This window comes from Talpa europaea, assembly GCF_964194135.1.
Source record: "Talpa europaea genome assembly, chromosome: 10".
NCBI lineage: Eukaryota > Metazoa > Chordata > Mammalia > Eulipotyphla > Talpidae > Talpa > Talpa europaea.
Window position 1 is genome coordinate 79,443,745 of NC_140077.1, and position 16,960 is coordinate 79,460,704.

Consider the following 16,960-nt stretch of genomic DNA (forward strand, 5'->3'; position numbering starts at 1 on the left):
AAAAGGATAAAAAGAAAAGGGCAAAGTATTTTTTTTTTGTTTTAAGCCAGATATCTCATGATAAGATATTTGGAAAACAGTAAGCAATGGACAATTGCAGTGACAACAGAGGCATCGGAATTGAACCAAGAAAGAAATTGTTGGTGACTCAAATATATTGGAAGGGAACATATTACACTTGGAATGGCCTGTCAGTACATATTTATGATATGTTCAGAAGGGAGTAAATGTCAAGACTATACCTACTTGCCCTCCCCAGTGGCTCAGCGGTTGAGCGCTGGGTTGCGAACCTGCCCGCAGCCTCTGCGGCACCGGTTCGATCCCTGGCTGCTCCCCGGCCAACAGAGGAGGGTCCCACATGGCGCGCAGACCTCTCCTGCCGCCTGCTGCTCCCCTCAGCAGTGTACTTCGGTCCTTCTGCCTGCTCTGCTCCCCGCTCTGGCTCTGGTGAATTCTCTCACCCTCCCGCGCTTCTGACTGTACCCAGTGCTTATATAAATAAATAAATAAATCTTTAAAAAAAAAAAAAAACGACTATACCTACTGTCTTTGGCTATAATCTATTTTATGCTTATTACAAATAATTGGGAATGCAAACCTCTTATTACAAAACCTAGTTTTTGAAAAGATGATCTGAGATAGCAGTGTAGCTGACGATGTTGCATGGATCAAGGAAAATGAATGAAAATAAAGACTTCAAATTAGTTGCTTTCTATTTGAAATGACTGCCAGTGTTCCATTGGATAGGAATCTCCTGCATTTAATCTTCTATTATTATGAAAATTAAAATTGAACAATTTCCTTTTCTTCTGCAGTAAATATACTCTTTTGCTCTTTTGTCTTTTTGTTTCAAATGATATATTTAAGCTTACCTTGGTCATTTCCACAGGGGAAAAAAAAAATCTTTCTTAAAACAACTGGGACTAGGAGGCCTCCCTGGTGGTGAAGGGGTTAAGATGCAACCTATGAAGCAATCTGCAGCCACTGCAACACGACTTTGATCCCCAACCAGGGAGATACCCACATGTTGTAGCAGACCTCTCCTGACTCACCTGCTGCTCCCCTCAGCAGTGTATTTCAGTCAGTCTGACTGTTCTGCTCCCCACTCTTTCTCTGGTGAATCCTCTCACCTCCCCACCATGCACCTCTGGCCTGTACCCCAGTTCTTGTATGCATAAATAAATAAATCTTTAAAATAAAAAAAGAAAAAAACAGCTGGGACTAAATGAGTACCCAATGGATTAATTATGCTCACATTAAGTACCCTCACATTTTAAACCAAGGCAGCTCCTAATGACACAGACACATTTACAAAATGATCTTTTGGCAGGCCACTGTTGTAGTTTCTTTCTAAATTAACTCATGTAATTTAACTATTTTCTCTTTAAGTGAACACAAATAATGGATGGGTATTTAGCATACACAAAGGTATTTAGCACAAATGATAACATGCCAGTGGAAACAATTACTACTATTAACAGTTTTTCCAATTAGAATTTTATATACTTTACTAAAACCATTTTAAAATGTTTACACATTTATTAATTTACTTTGTAGATCCATCACTTTTGGTATATATCTACTTAAAAATCACAGTGCTAAATATATTTTGATTATGATAGGCACTATGCTTCTATGATTTTTTCGGAAGGATATTAAAGGAGGTGTAGGGACAGGAATGGACACAGTGCAGGTTTTCTGATCCAGCAGATTGGGTAAAGAAGAAGTCCTAGAGAGTCCTCAGTGGCTTTTGCAGGCTTTTGTTGGGATTTACCAGGCACGTGGCAGGCAGGGGTGCTGGGGAGACGGGAGGCTGGCAGGCCTCCCAGCCCCCAGCAAGTTTCACTCTTTCTGGGCTCTCAGGCGTTCTCTCTGCTTCTCTGCTCTCCTGCTTCTCTGCTTCTGCTGGTGTCCCCGTGACATCACCCTTAAAAGCCCAGTCTTAGCCCAGGTGAATCCCATCTACACATGCCCACACCCTACTCCAGGTGCCCGCCATCAGGCATGCATTCAGGACCGCAGGGTTCCGTCTTCTATCCTAATGGCAGGAGGGCAGAAAAGCCTGATACTTTTTACCTTACCCTACAGAGGATACAATTACTTATAAATTTCCGAAAAATAGGCCTCTAAAAAATTAATTTTATAAACTACATATTTTTGGTGTGTGCGTGTAGACAAATAATACTTATTAACTATACATTGAAATCTGTCCATTTGATAGAAATGTCAACAATTTCATAAATCATAAATTTATAAGCAATTCAAAAGTTATTCTATTCATACAGAAAGTATTGCAGGGGGAAAAATGAAAGATATTCTGTCATTTTCTTGGGGAAAAGAAGGATTTTATTGAATCAGAAATGATACTGTGTAGGGGAAGTGATTATCAGGCTTTTCTGCCCTCCTGCCATTAGCGTTGGTGGTGGATCCCTGAGGGCCTACACACATGTCTGATGGTGGACACCTGCAGTGTGGTGTGGGCATGCATAGCTGGGCACACCTTGGCTGAGACTGGGCTTTTAAGGACGGCATCAGAGGGAATGGAACAAGTAGAACTAAAACAGAGAATGAAAGAGAAGCAGAAGAGAGAGAACGAGAGAACGCCAGAGAGCCCAGACAGAGTGAAGACTTGACAAGGGCTGGGACTCCTGCCTGCCCTGTACCTGGTTCTTGCACTACATGTAAAAGCTCAAATAAAAGCCTGAAAATGCTGCCAAGGGCTTCAGGACTCTCTCCTTTACCTGTCTGCTACGATCACAGAAAACCTGCTCTGTTCCTTCCTGGCACTACATACCGGTAAGGCATTGTTTGAATATTCGGACTGATTATTTAAAAATAATTTCCCCAGGGCCTCCCTTGGTGGCTCAGCGGTTGAGCGCTGGGTTGAGAAGCTGCCCGCAGCCTCTGCAGTGCTAGTTCGATCCCCGGTTGCTGGCGAGGGTCCCACGTGGCGTGTAGACCTCTCCTGCCACACCCGCTGCTCCCCTCAGCAGTGTATTTTGTTGTAAAGCAAGGAACTGGGCACAGTGCAGGTTATCTGATCCCATGCAGACCGAGTAAAGGAGGAGTCAGAGTCCTCAGTAGTTTTGCAGGTCCTTTATTGGGGTTCACCAGGCATATGGCAGGCAGGGGTGCTGGCTAGGGGGCTGGGAGGCTGGCAGGCCTCCCAGCCCCCAGCAAGTCTTCACTCTATCTGGGCTCTCTAGTGTTCGTTCTGCTGCTTCTCGGCTTCTCTTTCGGCTTCTACTGCTGCTGCTGCTGCTGGCGTCCCCGTGACGCCGCCCTTAAAAGCACAATCTTAGCTCAGCTGAATCCCATCTACCTATGCCCACACCCTATTCCAGGTGCCCGCCATCAGGCATGCAATCAGGACAAGGATCCATCATCTATCCTGATGGCGGAAGGGCAGAAAAGCCTGATATTTTCTTTACCCTACATTTGTTAAGTCTGCCTGTTCTGTTCCCCGCTCTGGCTCTGGTGAATTCTCTCACCCTTCCGCGCTTCTGACTGACCGTACCCAGTGCTTGTATGAATAAATAAATCTTTAAAAAAAAATTTCCCCTACATTTGTAGGGACTTTACACCATTCCCTTCTTTTTCCTTCTATATTTCTATATTACCAGAGAGCTGGCAATACTTCTTTTGATAACTGTATAAAAACATAAATGGTGTAAGGGTAGGACAGGATACTGTGCAGGTTTTCTGATCCCATGTAGACCGGGTAAAGGAGGAGTCAGAGTCCTCAGTAGTTTTGCGGGTTTTTTATTTGGGGTTCACCAGGCATATGGCAGGCAGGGGTGCTGGGGGGCCGGGAGGCTGGCAGGCCTCCCAGCCCCCAGAAATCCTCACTCTATCTGGGCTCTCTGGTGTTCTCTGCTTCTGCTTTGGCTTCTCCTTCAGCTGCTGCTGCTGGTGCTGCTGCTGCTGGCGTCCCCCCGTGACGCCGCCCTTAAAAGCACAGTCTCAGCCCAGGTGAATCCCATCTACCTATGCCCACACCCTATTCCAGGTGCCCGCCATCAGGCATGCATTCAGGACAAGGATCCATCATCTATCCTGATGGCAGAAGGGCAGAAAAGCCTGACATTTTCTTTACCCTACAATGGACATAAAACAGTTTAACCAGTAATTTTCAAATTATTATGTTATGAATAATAGGTGGAAATAAAAGAGCATAAATGACTCAAAAGCAAGGTGAATGAGGGCAACTTGCATTATCCAAGTCACACAAAAATGGAGTTGGGGGGGATGGGAGTGTTTACTGCAGTAGTCGTTCAAATAAGAGGCACTCAGAATGATAAAATGCTGGTATTAAATATACTTGTGATATTTCTGGTTACATTAAAAACATTATTTTTTTAAATTTAAAGCTAAAATGCATACATTATATATTCATAAAGTGCTTGTGCTTTGGTTAAAACATCCTGAAATTTATTTTAATTTTCACGATGATTTTTGTTTTCATTTTTAGATTGAGGGTGAGTCCAAGCATGTCTTGAAATATAGTGGCTTTTAAGTTTGGGAATATTCAGATGCATGCTGATAATCTTCCTGTTCCCCCACTCAACACCTGGTTTATCACACACGCACAGAACGAGGTAAGAAAGCAGCTGAAAGAGATTCTGCAGAGCAAGAGAGAGACGTAATAGGAGAGGCCGTTCATATCTACCTCGCAGCGCTGGCCGGCAAAGGCCACGTCACAGGGGCACTGGCCACGTCAGAGGCACTAGAATTTGTTGAGCAAGTCCTGGCATGGGTCTCTGTCAAGGCATGAATCAGGCATGCGCTCATCAATGTCCTTTTCACACCTTAAAAATAAACACAAACAGCAGGACCCCCGGTCCGGGCTGAATAAACTGGCTGTGAAATGGGGAAAGATAAAAAATTGCCTTATCTAAAACAGTGGAGTTTAATTTGCTAATTGACGCACATTTTATATACCCGTGATAATGCGGGACATAGTCCTTTAAATTCCTTTAATGTATTTAGGGTTTAATGGAGATAGTTTGTGCACATGCACATGTGTGTATGCTCACGCCTAGTTAGAAATGAAAAGATGGGTGCAGATATTCAGATACCAGGAGAAAGCTAGGCAGGAGTCAGTCAGTCTCCCTGCAGAATACGAGTGTCCTCACCACCTTATAAAAGCCCAGTCTATTGGGGCACGTGGGAACCATAAGATGGAAGCTGTATTTTGCCAACCTGGAGTGCACAGAGGAGACTTATACTCCAGCAGCCAGGACTCGATTTTGATTCTGATGCATCAGTGCCATTAGACGAAGGGCAAGTCCCTAGATTTTTCCTTTTTAAAAAAAAATTCTGGGAGGTTTTCAATTATTTTCCTTTGGAATTCAATTTTTTAATTCAAAGCAAAAGTAGAAAATTAGGTTTCACTTGCTAATAAATACTGTTTTGTAGCAAAGTGCAATTTTTGGATATTCAGCTAGAATGACTACAAAAGCTAAATGTTCCAAAACAAGTGATACTAATTCTAAAGGAAATTGAATTTTTCCATGTCCCTGGGACATTGTTATTTTTCACTACCAACTTTTTTTTTTAAGTTTATTTTTTTGGTTTCTTTGTTTTTCAGTTTACTTTTTTTTTTTTTAAGATTTATTTATACAAGCAGTGGGTATAGTCAGAAGCGCGGGAGGGTGAGAGAATTCACCAGAGCCAGAGTGGGGAGCAGAGCAGGCAGAAGGACCGAAGTACACTGCTGAGGGGAGCAGCGGGCGGCAGGAGAGGTCTGCGCGCCATGTGGGACCCTCCTCCGGTGGCCGGGGAGCAGCCGGGGATCGACCCGGCGCTGCAGAGGCCACGGGCAGCTTCCCAACCCATCGCTCAACCGCTGCGCCACCGGGGAGGCCCACTACCAACTTGTTTTTTCTGTAAACTTATTGATTAATTCACCAATCATTCATCCAGTTAGTAACTCAGAAGCTATTAGCACTCACCATGTGCCACTCTGTTAGATCTTAGGGATAGGGTAGCGACTAAGGCATCTTTTACTTTGGAAAATTCATATAAAGTCTTAGCTTCAAAATCTCAACACAGCAGCTTACAATGTAGAAGTTTGCTGTAAATAATTTTTAATTCTGCGCCTTCCAAAAGGTCAAACTTCTATGCACAGCATAAACTTGGCTCAGAATGAGAGGACAGGACTGTAGGTGGGGCAGGTCCAACCCAAGGTAAAGAGGAAAAACAGATTTCCATCCGAAAAAAACGCAGCTCCTTATCCTGTTGGATACCAAGCATAGCTAAGACATTTTGTTTTCCTTTTTTGGCGTAGGCTTCTGGACTGGAAGGAGAACTTCTCTGATTAAATGTGAGCAACACTTGACAACTCAGGGGAGCCTGCCAAGCACTCTGTCCTGGGTGGGCCGGAGTGTTCACACCATCCATCATGTACAATCTGCCAGGATGACACTGTGGAGATGTAGCCAGACAGGAGCGAAGGTCATTTATCAGAGGACAGCTTTTCAATATCTCAGGATGTTGACAGAAGCCTCAAGCCCCCAGGTTTTAGGAGATTGCCCAGCATTTCCTAGTTGTCTTCTAGCTACTCATTCTCCATGTCTTCTCTATTTCTCTTTTGAACTAAGTAGGACATACTACATACACATTCATTTTAAATATTATTGGAGCTTTCATTAGAGGTCAGTTAATAGATAGAAAGTCAAAGTAAATAAATCCATTAGCACCCAGTGAATTCACCAAAAATAGTTAATGGCTTTGAAAGTACAGAATCCACTGAACACATATTCACTATTTTAGAACTCCATTTGCAGCAGATAAGATTTTACTGATGAAAAGACTTTTGAGAGAAGAGGAAAACCTTTGAGCTTCCTTTCTTACCATATTTCAAATTCATACTTTGAATTTAAGTGCCAGATATGTGGTTTTACTTTTTTTAAATAAATGTTGGAGGAGAGGGGAATGTTTGTTGGAAATACAGATAATCTGTGAATAGCAGGGAAAAATAATCCAAGGCTTATATATTCATCACTAAGCATTTATGTGCCACTAAGGTAGCATTAAGTGTTAAACTGGCATTGAAGCAGGGAAAATGACCAACACTTACATATAATTGAAGAGTTGTTCAAAATTTAGGAGGAAATATTTGTAGTGTTTTGGTAGTATGTGGAATTGGAGGTCAAGTACTTAGCCTGGGTTAATAATATATTGCATGATAAAAATTGGTGTAATGGAAAGCAGAATATGAGTCATAGTTCTATCCTTCCACACATGCATAGGCATGAACCACCTGTACCACTTAAAGCCAACCACAGAAAGCAGGCTGTTAAAGCAAGGACTAGACTTGTCATTGAATGTTGGAAGGGGAAGATGCAGATTCCTTGCTGTTTTATAAAAATGGCAAAAGAGCTATATCACAGACACCAAATGAGTTAGATGAAAAGAGAAAGTTCAAATTAACCCAAATGGTAATTCTCATGGAGCACAAATACAGCATTATTTTATTAATTACCATTTTGGGGGAAATTATTTCAGCCCAAATCTCTTTATCAACTGTGTTTGACTTTGTTGCTCAATATAGAAATTTGTTCAGTGATTAAAATATCTGACCCTGGACAGCATAGGAAACAGCAGAGCACTTTTTCCATTTTCTTTTAATTTTTGCAAACAAAGATTTTTGCATACACTTATGCCAGCATATCTAAATAGATGAGCAGAGGCAAGCTTTGAAGGCAGCTACCCCTGAAGCATGTATCTGGATAGGCAGCTGACCTGTCACTGAACCTCTCAGCCTCTGTTTACACAAATGCAAAATGGAAACAATAACATTTAAAGATAATATTTATAAGGTACAAGAGACTGCTCAACAAGTGGCTAACTTTTATCTGTTTATATAGCATCTGTATCATTTCACAACTTACTGGGGACCTTGAACCCTTTGAGAGTCTGGTAGAAGTTATGGAGCATGCACTCTTTCTGCTGTTGAACTCAACTTCAGTGAGCCAAGTGCATACCCAAATCTGCCATTGGCCAACTGCATATCAATAACCCTTGCATTAGGTGAAGATGGGCTTCTCTGAAGACAGGTAGAATCATATGGGTAAGGTATATATGCTTTTAAGATTCTAGATAATTCTAGGAGGTGACCTTTTTGGTATATTTTATTCTATTTTAACAGCAACCATATTCATGTCAAATATTAGTATAGGTGGGAAAGAAAGAATTTATAAGAAAGAAAAGTATCACTCTATACATTTTTTGCAAATATATATTTCCCTTCTTGAAGTCTTGGCTAATAAAGTGGTCTTTATCTTGACCTACGCTGTAATTTTACTTCTTTTTTTATGGTTTGGCTGTCTGAACCTATATTTCAGCATAAGTTTTTCCTATGGGAACTGAGATGAAAAATTCAAAGAGAAATAAACTTTGAATAATCCCACTATTCTTCAGCCTAGAATTCTCTTCTGTAAAGTTTGAGTGAGCCTTACCAGTGAAACCTGGCCAGCATGCACATGTCAATTCACCCGGAACGCCATGCAGTTGCCACCACTGTAGCAAGTAAGATTTGTCTTCTCATTCCCACAGACCACTGAGGGTAATCTGGAGTGTCTAGAGAGATAAACTAACAGCTGTTAATCTTGTTCGTTTCATTCAAGAAAACTCTTTGGAAAAGTTCATGTATATGGCCCATGCCAAACTCATCGAGTACTTGGGCTAGCTGAACTTTAAGTGTTTAATTGTACTACATAATACAAGAATCACTTTCTCAGGAAAGCTCCTGCTGGTGGACACTGGGCATGGCTATCTTCCATTTCTACAGTTTTCGTTTGTGAGATAAAATCTATGCCATGGGGTGGCAATAAATTGAGAGTTAAAAGAAACTTGACAGCTAGATTTGCAGCTACTTTGCTAATAAATTAACACAGGTCCTAAGAAAATTGCATCTCTATAAAGGCCAGGAAAGCAAGGACAGCATTCTGGTACCTGCACACGCCTGTGATTTCTCTGTTGGCGTTTAGAGCTGAATTTCGGTTGCCCTGCCAACACTTGCTGCTCCATACCTAATAATTCATAGCTTTAGCAGAATTCGGGCCAAACTCTGTCTAGAAGGTTAGTATGTAGCACTTAGAGTAACTGCACATGAACTCAGAGACTGGCTTTTTGTCAAACAACAACACTCTATAGATTTAGAAATCTTTATAAAAGGGAGAACAAAGTTCTAGAATAAGTATAACATTATTGCAAGAAAAATCCATTTTTTTGTCATAACATTAATTTTTCATTGAGGTAACAGTGACATATGACACTATAAGTTTTAGAAGCGTAGGTTCATACTTCTTTAGATGTATGTTACCACACCGCACCCTTCCCAGGATACCCCAAACCTTCACTATAATTCCAGTGGTTTTTAGGAACTGATATAAGGACGTTGTTGAGGTATTTTGATCCGCTGTGTGAACGTAGTATTTGATAAATACTTAATATTCAGGAGATATAGCATAAGTTGAATTTTCTCCTGTTGTGCATACTGCAACTAACATAGGGACCTAGTCTATTTTTTGTCCTGTCCCATAAGAGTGAATCAATTAGACTTTAAATAGAAATATCATACGAACTTTCAAAAGAGCCAAAAATGTCAAAGAGCTTTGAAAGAGGTCAATTAACAATGCAAATAAGAAGCTTTTTATACACTTTACATTTAAACAAATTTTGAATCTCATTAGAAGGTATTTTTGAGAACTTAAATCTTTGAGAACTTGACGTTGATGAATTAGGAGAAAATGTAGTGGAGAAATTACTGGTACATACATATTTATTTTACTTATCCATTACTGTGGCAGTATTGTTAATTTTGATCCTGAATGTCTTTGGTTTTTAAACAGGCAAGTTAGGTGATGACAGATGAACCAGTTAACTCTTGAGAAGTAACATCTTACTGAAATGTCAAGACTTAGCACCCAACACTGTGTCCTGCCTTCTCCGCCTCTGAACAGCAGTATATGTTATGGAGATAAACGCATCTTTTTACAGGTAAGGTTCCATGTTATTTCTGATAGGAGATGCATCCAATTAAAGTACCACCTCTGAATTAGTGTATGTCTGCAGGCTGCCAACCCACTCCAGGTGTTCTTGCCAAAACTCTAGAATGTATTGCTTGTTAATAATAACTCTCTCACCACCCTGTAATAATTCAATTGTTTAGTGAGTTTAAAATTTGTATGAGTTAAAAAACAATAATAGATTTATTTATGTGGAAACAGTGAAGCAATGTGACTTAGGAGTGAAATAATCACTTTTACTTCTGCTTACATAACATGATAATGGAGTTTAGAACTAACATTAGAACTAAAGTACTGCTTTTGTACTTTTAGAAAAAATAGTGAAATACAATGGCAAAAGATCATTGAGTGTTCTTTCAATGGCATGCTGGATGTTAGATCAAGGACCTTTTAGGATTATCTGAGTCTATAGTGTATGTATCATAGATTTTGTTTATTAAGCTACTTTTCAACTCGGTAAATTGAAGAAAATGACTTTAATACATACAGTTTTTTTCTTATTGAAATGCAAATGAATTTGTAGTGATAAAATTGCCACATTGTAGAAATGAATTCTAATATTAATATGGCAATTTCAAATACTAAGTTTGTCAGAAGGTATAAACTTCCAGTTATAAAATGTCAGTCATGAGGATGTAAGGTATGGCACATGTAAGGTAAGTTAGTAATACTACATTTCCTACTTGAAAACTGCTAACAGATCAGATCTTAAAAATTCTCATTATAGGAAAATATTTTGTAACTATGTGTGGTGGTAGATGTTAACCATTAAATCATTTGGTGGTGATCATTTTGCATTATATACAAATGTTGAATCATTATGTACACCTGAAACTAATATAATGTTATGTGTCAATTAAACCTCAATAAAAAATATTCAAATTTTGTTGCCCTATAAGCTGTTAAATGGTTTTGCATTTATTAGTAAATTCACTTCCTTATCACTATTTATATAAGTATATTTACATATATTATGAAAATAAATAATTACAATATATAAGTATATATAATTAGATTATCCTCTGAACTGGTTTTTATCTTACAGATTCCTCATTAGTTAATAAGTTAAGTAAATTCATCAAAACATTTTCACCTCTATTTGAGGTGATTTCACCTGTTTGAAATTATGCTTTAACACAGTCTTTTAGGATTTTCCAAGCTTTACCAGCCTGAAATAACCCAGAACACTGTCACAGGGGTGGGGGCCAAGCTTCTCCAGCAATACTACAATTAGGCTTTTGTACTGATGGCAAATGCATTTGCTTTTTGAAGCTTTAAGGTTTTCAGACTCTAGGGCTACAGTTCATGAGACATATTCTAATAAAGATGACTGAAAGAAAAAAAAAAAACACTTTCCTTAAAGTCTGGTCAAAACACTACCACTTTACTTCTAGAACATCTCAGCAAGTGAGGTCCTGTATTTACATACATGACCGAACTGCCAGGGAAGTGGCCACAGTCATTCCTGTCTAGCATAAACTATATGTGCACACAGAGCAGAGAGCACTCCAATGTGACAAGGGAAATGTGGAGCAGAGCTTCAAAGACCCAGCTGTATGTGCACTTGGCTCACCTGCAAAATTTTCCTGTGAAGTTTCCAAAACAGAGGCAAGAATAGCCATTGGTGTCACTGATGCAGGTGGCCCCAATGGCATACTGGTGACTCTGGCAATTGTCTAGATCCACTTCACAGTTCACACCAGGGTATTCAGTCTCACACCTGCAGTGATAGGCTGCGACTCCACTGGAGCAGTTGCCATGGACACAGTGGTTTGATAAGCATTCATCAATGTTGAGCTCACAGTGTCTCCCCAACCATCTCCAGGGACAGGAGCAGTGATAAGAGCTATAGATGTCTTCACAGTTTCCTCCATGCAAACGGGCTAGAGTTACAGGCATTTAGCTGCAAACAGCCAGTGATGACTGAATTTTTAGAGATTTTGAGAAACTACTCTTTCTGTGGTTTATTAGTGAAGCCACAAGCATTTTCAAAGTAAGAGAGATAAATGCCATTAATTTCTATGGTGCTTAGACACCCTTGTGGGCCCTGTATATTATCAATAGCTTGGCCCCCTACATAAATGTCTGTATAATTCTTCAAAATGTTGAGGCTTCCAGTAGCAACTGCACTGGTCACAAGGGGTGTTTGGTTGTCCATTTCCATTTGCCACCTGGATGCCTGGGCCAAGGGGCATGTCATGGAAAAGGTCACTTGGTGCCATATGCTGTCATTCACTGACTGCAAACTCGTCAGACTCAGCATATAAAAACTGTTGCCACTTTGCAACTGAAATAGTAATCTGGAATTTTGAATGCTAATATTAAGAAACTCAGGTTCTTTGTCTGTATGCAATATTATCACATTTACTTCCCTTGTTCTGAAACCAAATGTGATATTGGTCAGATCTCTAGTAATATTTCCATTGCTCCTGAATAGTATTTCACTGCCTTGTGCATTAAGAACAGCATTTGTAATACCTAAAGACAGAAAGAAATATCAGCAAGTCAGTTAAATCTGTAATGCTTGCTTAATTATCTTTATCAGTATTAATGACCATCAGTTACTGCCATCATGCACATTGTTTGATACATGCTAGGCACTGTGCTAGTTACTTTTTTTTTTTTTAAGATTTATTTATACAAGAACTGAGGTATAGGTCAGAGGTGCAGGAGGGTGAGAGGATTCACCAGAGACAGAGTGGAGAGCAGAACAGGCAGATGGACTGAAAACACTGCTGAGGGGAGCAGTGGGCAAGACAGGAGAGGTCTGCTGCACCGTGTGGGTATCTCCCTGGCTGGCTAGGTTACTTTTATATTATTTCTGCTAGAGAACTCTTGATTATAGGTTTATTGTTATTCATTTTCATCCCATTTTATAGAAGAAGAAATTGAGACTCAAGTAAGTTAAATAATACTCTCATGATCATGTGACTAATAAATAATAAAGCCAGACTGCCAAAGCTGGGTGGTCTGATCTCAAAACCTAAGCCAGACATTTACCTTCTATATGTGCTGCCGAAGAGAGTACCAGACATTTACCTTCTAATGAAATTCTAGAACACACCAGTTTTATTTTTTGCTCCAAAAAAAACCATTGATAATGCATTTTATATATAAATAAGCTGAGCACAAAGAAATTACAAATAAAGCTGTGATGACACAGTATATTGGTAAATGAAGTCTGGCTTCTGATAGTTGGTCTGAATAGCATCCCAAATGACTGATATAACTACCTGGCAAGCTCCTATTGTGCCAATCTATCAACTGCAAGCTTAAAGCCAAGCTGCTTCATGTGGTTGGGCAAAATCAAACAAGTCAGTTGCTCAACTTAATGCCATTTCAGGTGTGAACATAGCACTTTAGGGAAATCTTAATGCATTTTTTTCTATTAAAGTGTTTTCCCAATTCCATAAAATCATTAGTTCATAGCTTGCTCTGTATCTTAAAACATCTAAACTATCTCAACTTATGATATCCTCTGATACATTAAGAAAACAGGAAAAATAAGACTTGCTCAGTTTTCCACCTAATCTGTAAGCCCAGCAATATCTGGATTCATTCCACTTTCTGTTCTGTATAATGGGCACACTGTCCTTGTTCCCTTCTCAGAAAACTCTTCCAGCCATGTGCCAGGTCCCGTTCATTTTCAGCTTTTTCAGACATTGTTTCCACCTGCCTTATCTTTTCCTCCCTATTTTGTTGTTTCCTAGTTATAATGTTATAACTGTCCCAATATTAAAAAATAAAAATGCACACAAAACTCAGACGCACTACCCTGACCTTCACCCACCCACTGCTTTCTTATTTCTCTATTCCCTTTCCCCAGAACAGTTCTCTTAAATAGTTTTATATTCTCATTGTTCCCATGTTGTCATCATCTCTTTTGTTTTTGATACATGTTGTTCAATCTTTTGTTCCATGCATTTCGCTGGAACCAATCTCGTAAAGGTCACAATGACCTCTATGTTACACTACCTAGGGGTCAATTTTCTAGTCTCACTTCATTCCACCTGTAGGCCTTAAAACACTGTCTCTTCCTCAGACTATTCTAATTACTTCTCATGTCCTTGCCTCTATTGTTCTGAAAAAACAACTTAAACACAATTTCTTAGCTTAAGACCTCCACCATTCAACATCACATCTATGAAAAGAAATCCTAAATCCTAAACATGGTTTAATTATGTGCTCTAGACATTTCCTGTCATTCTCTTCTTCCACATTCACATGATACAGCCACAAAAATTTCTTGCCGTTCCTTGAAGACTCCAAGTTTGATCCCAAATCATGTCTTTTACACTAGCTTATTGTTCTTTCCCCAGAGCTCCCCACAGCTAACTGTTCTTCAGCATTAAAATGTGTTCCAGTATCACCTCCTCCAAAAAGCTACCCCTGACTATCCATCATTCCCTTCCTGCATCCACTCTCTGTTCCATTACTCTGCTTTATTTTCATAGCACCTATTATCATTTTATTTTCACAGCACCTATAATCATTTGAAATGTTATTGCTCATTTGCCTATCTGTTCCTTGTCTTCCTCACTGAAACATGAGCTTTATGAGATCAGGGACCCATGAATAATCTTTAAAAATAACTCCTTCATCCTTAATTCTAGAAGGTGAGATGAGTAGAAACCACAGGAGAAAATTCAAGTGTATAATTCAAGTGTATAATTAAAATGTATTATTTAAGAGTATTATTAGACTGGATTAAAATTTTTCTTGCTTTTAATGTTTTTGACTATTAAGGCTTTTCCCACCAAACTTGGGTTTGGGATAAGGGAGAAAAAGATCAACAAGTACTTCTTCACATGTTTTAAAATGCATGTTAAAGGCCCAATCCCATTAGCTCTGTGACTCCTAATGGAAGAACACTGTTCGTACTGCTCAATGTAATTCATTTTACTAACACGCCTCAACACATCTGAAGTTACTTCTTGTGATCTGGGTAAAGACCGCGGTACACATAATAATATTTATTATAAAGTTCCTTTTTCTTCAGGGAATTTTATCATGATGAACACACCTGGGCTAATGTGGGCTGTAAATTTTGAAGTCTTGGTTTTCCTCTAGGATGTGGTGATAAAGGTGATTCCAGTGCTAATGGGAAACTCAGGCAAATGAGAGAGCTACAGGTTCTAGGGTGTGTTATTCTCTCAGAACCCAGTCTTCTTACTATATCTTACTTGGAAAAAAATTACAATAAGGTCATGAGCTCACACAGAATCAAAATTAAAGGCACGAAAGTGAATTGTAGGCTCCATTGCTGTCAATTAGGCAAAATTCACTCCTCCTATAGATTTACATTTACATTTTCTTTTCTCCCTTCATTAAGATAAGTCTTTTTGGGAGGTCAGAGGCAAACTGTCTTTTTCTGCAAAGGCAGTGCAGATCGGTGCAGATTCGCTTCCCTTCTCTCTGAGGCAGGGTCCAAATCCTACCCTGTTTTCTGTGCAATTGGGGAGCACATGCATCAGGGGGTTCTTGGGCTGCCACTGTTTTAAGAAATCCTATTCTGTTTTCTTTTCTTTGAAAGTGTCCAAAATGATATACACCCTTTTGTAGAAAATGACTTGGGACTATCAACTTTAGTATTTCTATCAAAAGATTAAAACTGAGTATTTAGAAAATTATTTTAAATAAAGGTTGCATTTAAGACTGTTGCTAGTGTGCTACTGTGACTATGCTGGGGGATAGGGATCAAGGGCAGGCATCCTATACTTCTAAACTACTAACAACCTTTTTTTTAAAGATTTATTTATTTTTATACAAGCTGGGGTACAGGCCAGAGGTGAGGGAGGGTGAGAGGATTCACCAGAGACAGAGCGGGGAGCGGAACAGGCACACAACAGAAATACACTGCTGAGGGGAGCAGTGGGCGTGACAGAAGAGGTTTGCTGCACCATGTGGGATTCTCTCCCACCCAGCGGCTGCTGACAGCTTCACAGCGCTGCATTCAACCCGCTGCACCAAACTACTAACAACTGTGTAAACCAATGGTATATCAATGGTACAAAAAATTGAAACAAACAGACAAAAGATTCTGTGTATATGAAAAACCAGATAACATTCTTTATGTAGACTCATCATGCTTTATGTAAGTGGGTAGTATAAAGTTCTTAAATAAGAACATAACAGTATATGTATTCTTCTAGAAAATTTCCCCAAATGTGTGTATGTGTGTAGTGCAACACATTCATATATCCTTTTAATATATGTTTTAAAAACAGAAACTTAGAAGTAAATGTATTCTCCTTTTCCCAGTTACTTTGGGACTGAGCCTGAACCAGAAGTTGGCAATACAGTCCTGATGTCAGTTTATCCTCTATGCCAGGTCATTATTTTAGTGTAATGTTTTCTAAGGTATTTTATGGTTTAATGTAAGCAGACATTGTACTTAAAGTCTAGGGCAGTTAAGTGAAAATACTGAGTTAACCTGAAGAAAAATAATGTTATTTTAATTACTTAACAAATATATGTGGCATAGTTCTAAGTGCCAAGACTCATGCAAGAAACCAAATGGGAAATTTTCTTCCCATAAAACTCATATTCGAGTGAGAAAGAGAGAATGAACAAGTAAACACATACACACAATAAAACATCAAGGGATGGCAAGAGTTAGGAAGTAAAAGTAAAATCAGGAAAGAGGACACTTTGGGAGGAAGCTGGATGAAGTGACAAAGGCAACCTGGGAGCTCTGGGTTGAGAGGCTCAAGATGTAGCAGGTGGTGGTGTGTGTGGGAACCTGCTGGAAGGGAGTAAAAGGAAGAACAGCATAAGGACAAACCTTCAGAGGGTTTCTCCCACTGTAAAAGGAAGTAGAAAAATTGGATGAGGGCCTCCCTGGTGGTGCATGTGGTTGAGCGCCGCACTGTGAAGCTGTCTGCAGCCTCTGCAGTGCAGGTTCGATCTAGGCTGGCCTGCGAGAA

At 39.6% G+C, this 16,960-nt stretch overlaps 1 protein-coding gene across 1 annotated transcript in view; it reads right to left on the reverse strand.

Annotated features, from left to right (window-relative positions):
• CRB1 (crumbs cell polarity complex component 1) overlaps positions 1-16,960 on the reverse strand; it is a gene marked incomplete at both ends in the record, with an annotated part of 164,994 nt that overhangs the window by 32,441 nt on the left and 115,593 nt on the right. The window contains 8 exon segments of the mRNA XM_084245542.1: positions 4,664-4,708; positions 6,184-6,426; positions 7,285-7,358; positions 8,463-8,498; positions 8,501-8,583; positions 11,608-11,913; positions 11,915-11,982; positions 11,986-12,512. Coding sequence (XP_084101668.1) covers positions 4,664-4,708; positions 6,184-6,426; positions 7,285-7,358; positions 8,463-8,498; positions 8,501-8,583; positions 11,608-11,913; positions 11,915-11,982; positions 11,986-12,512 — 1,382 coding nt within the window.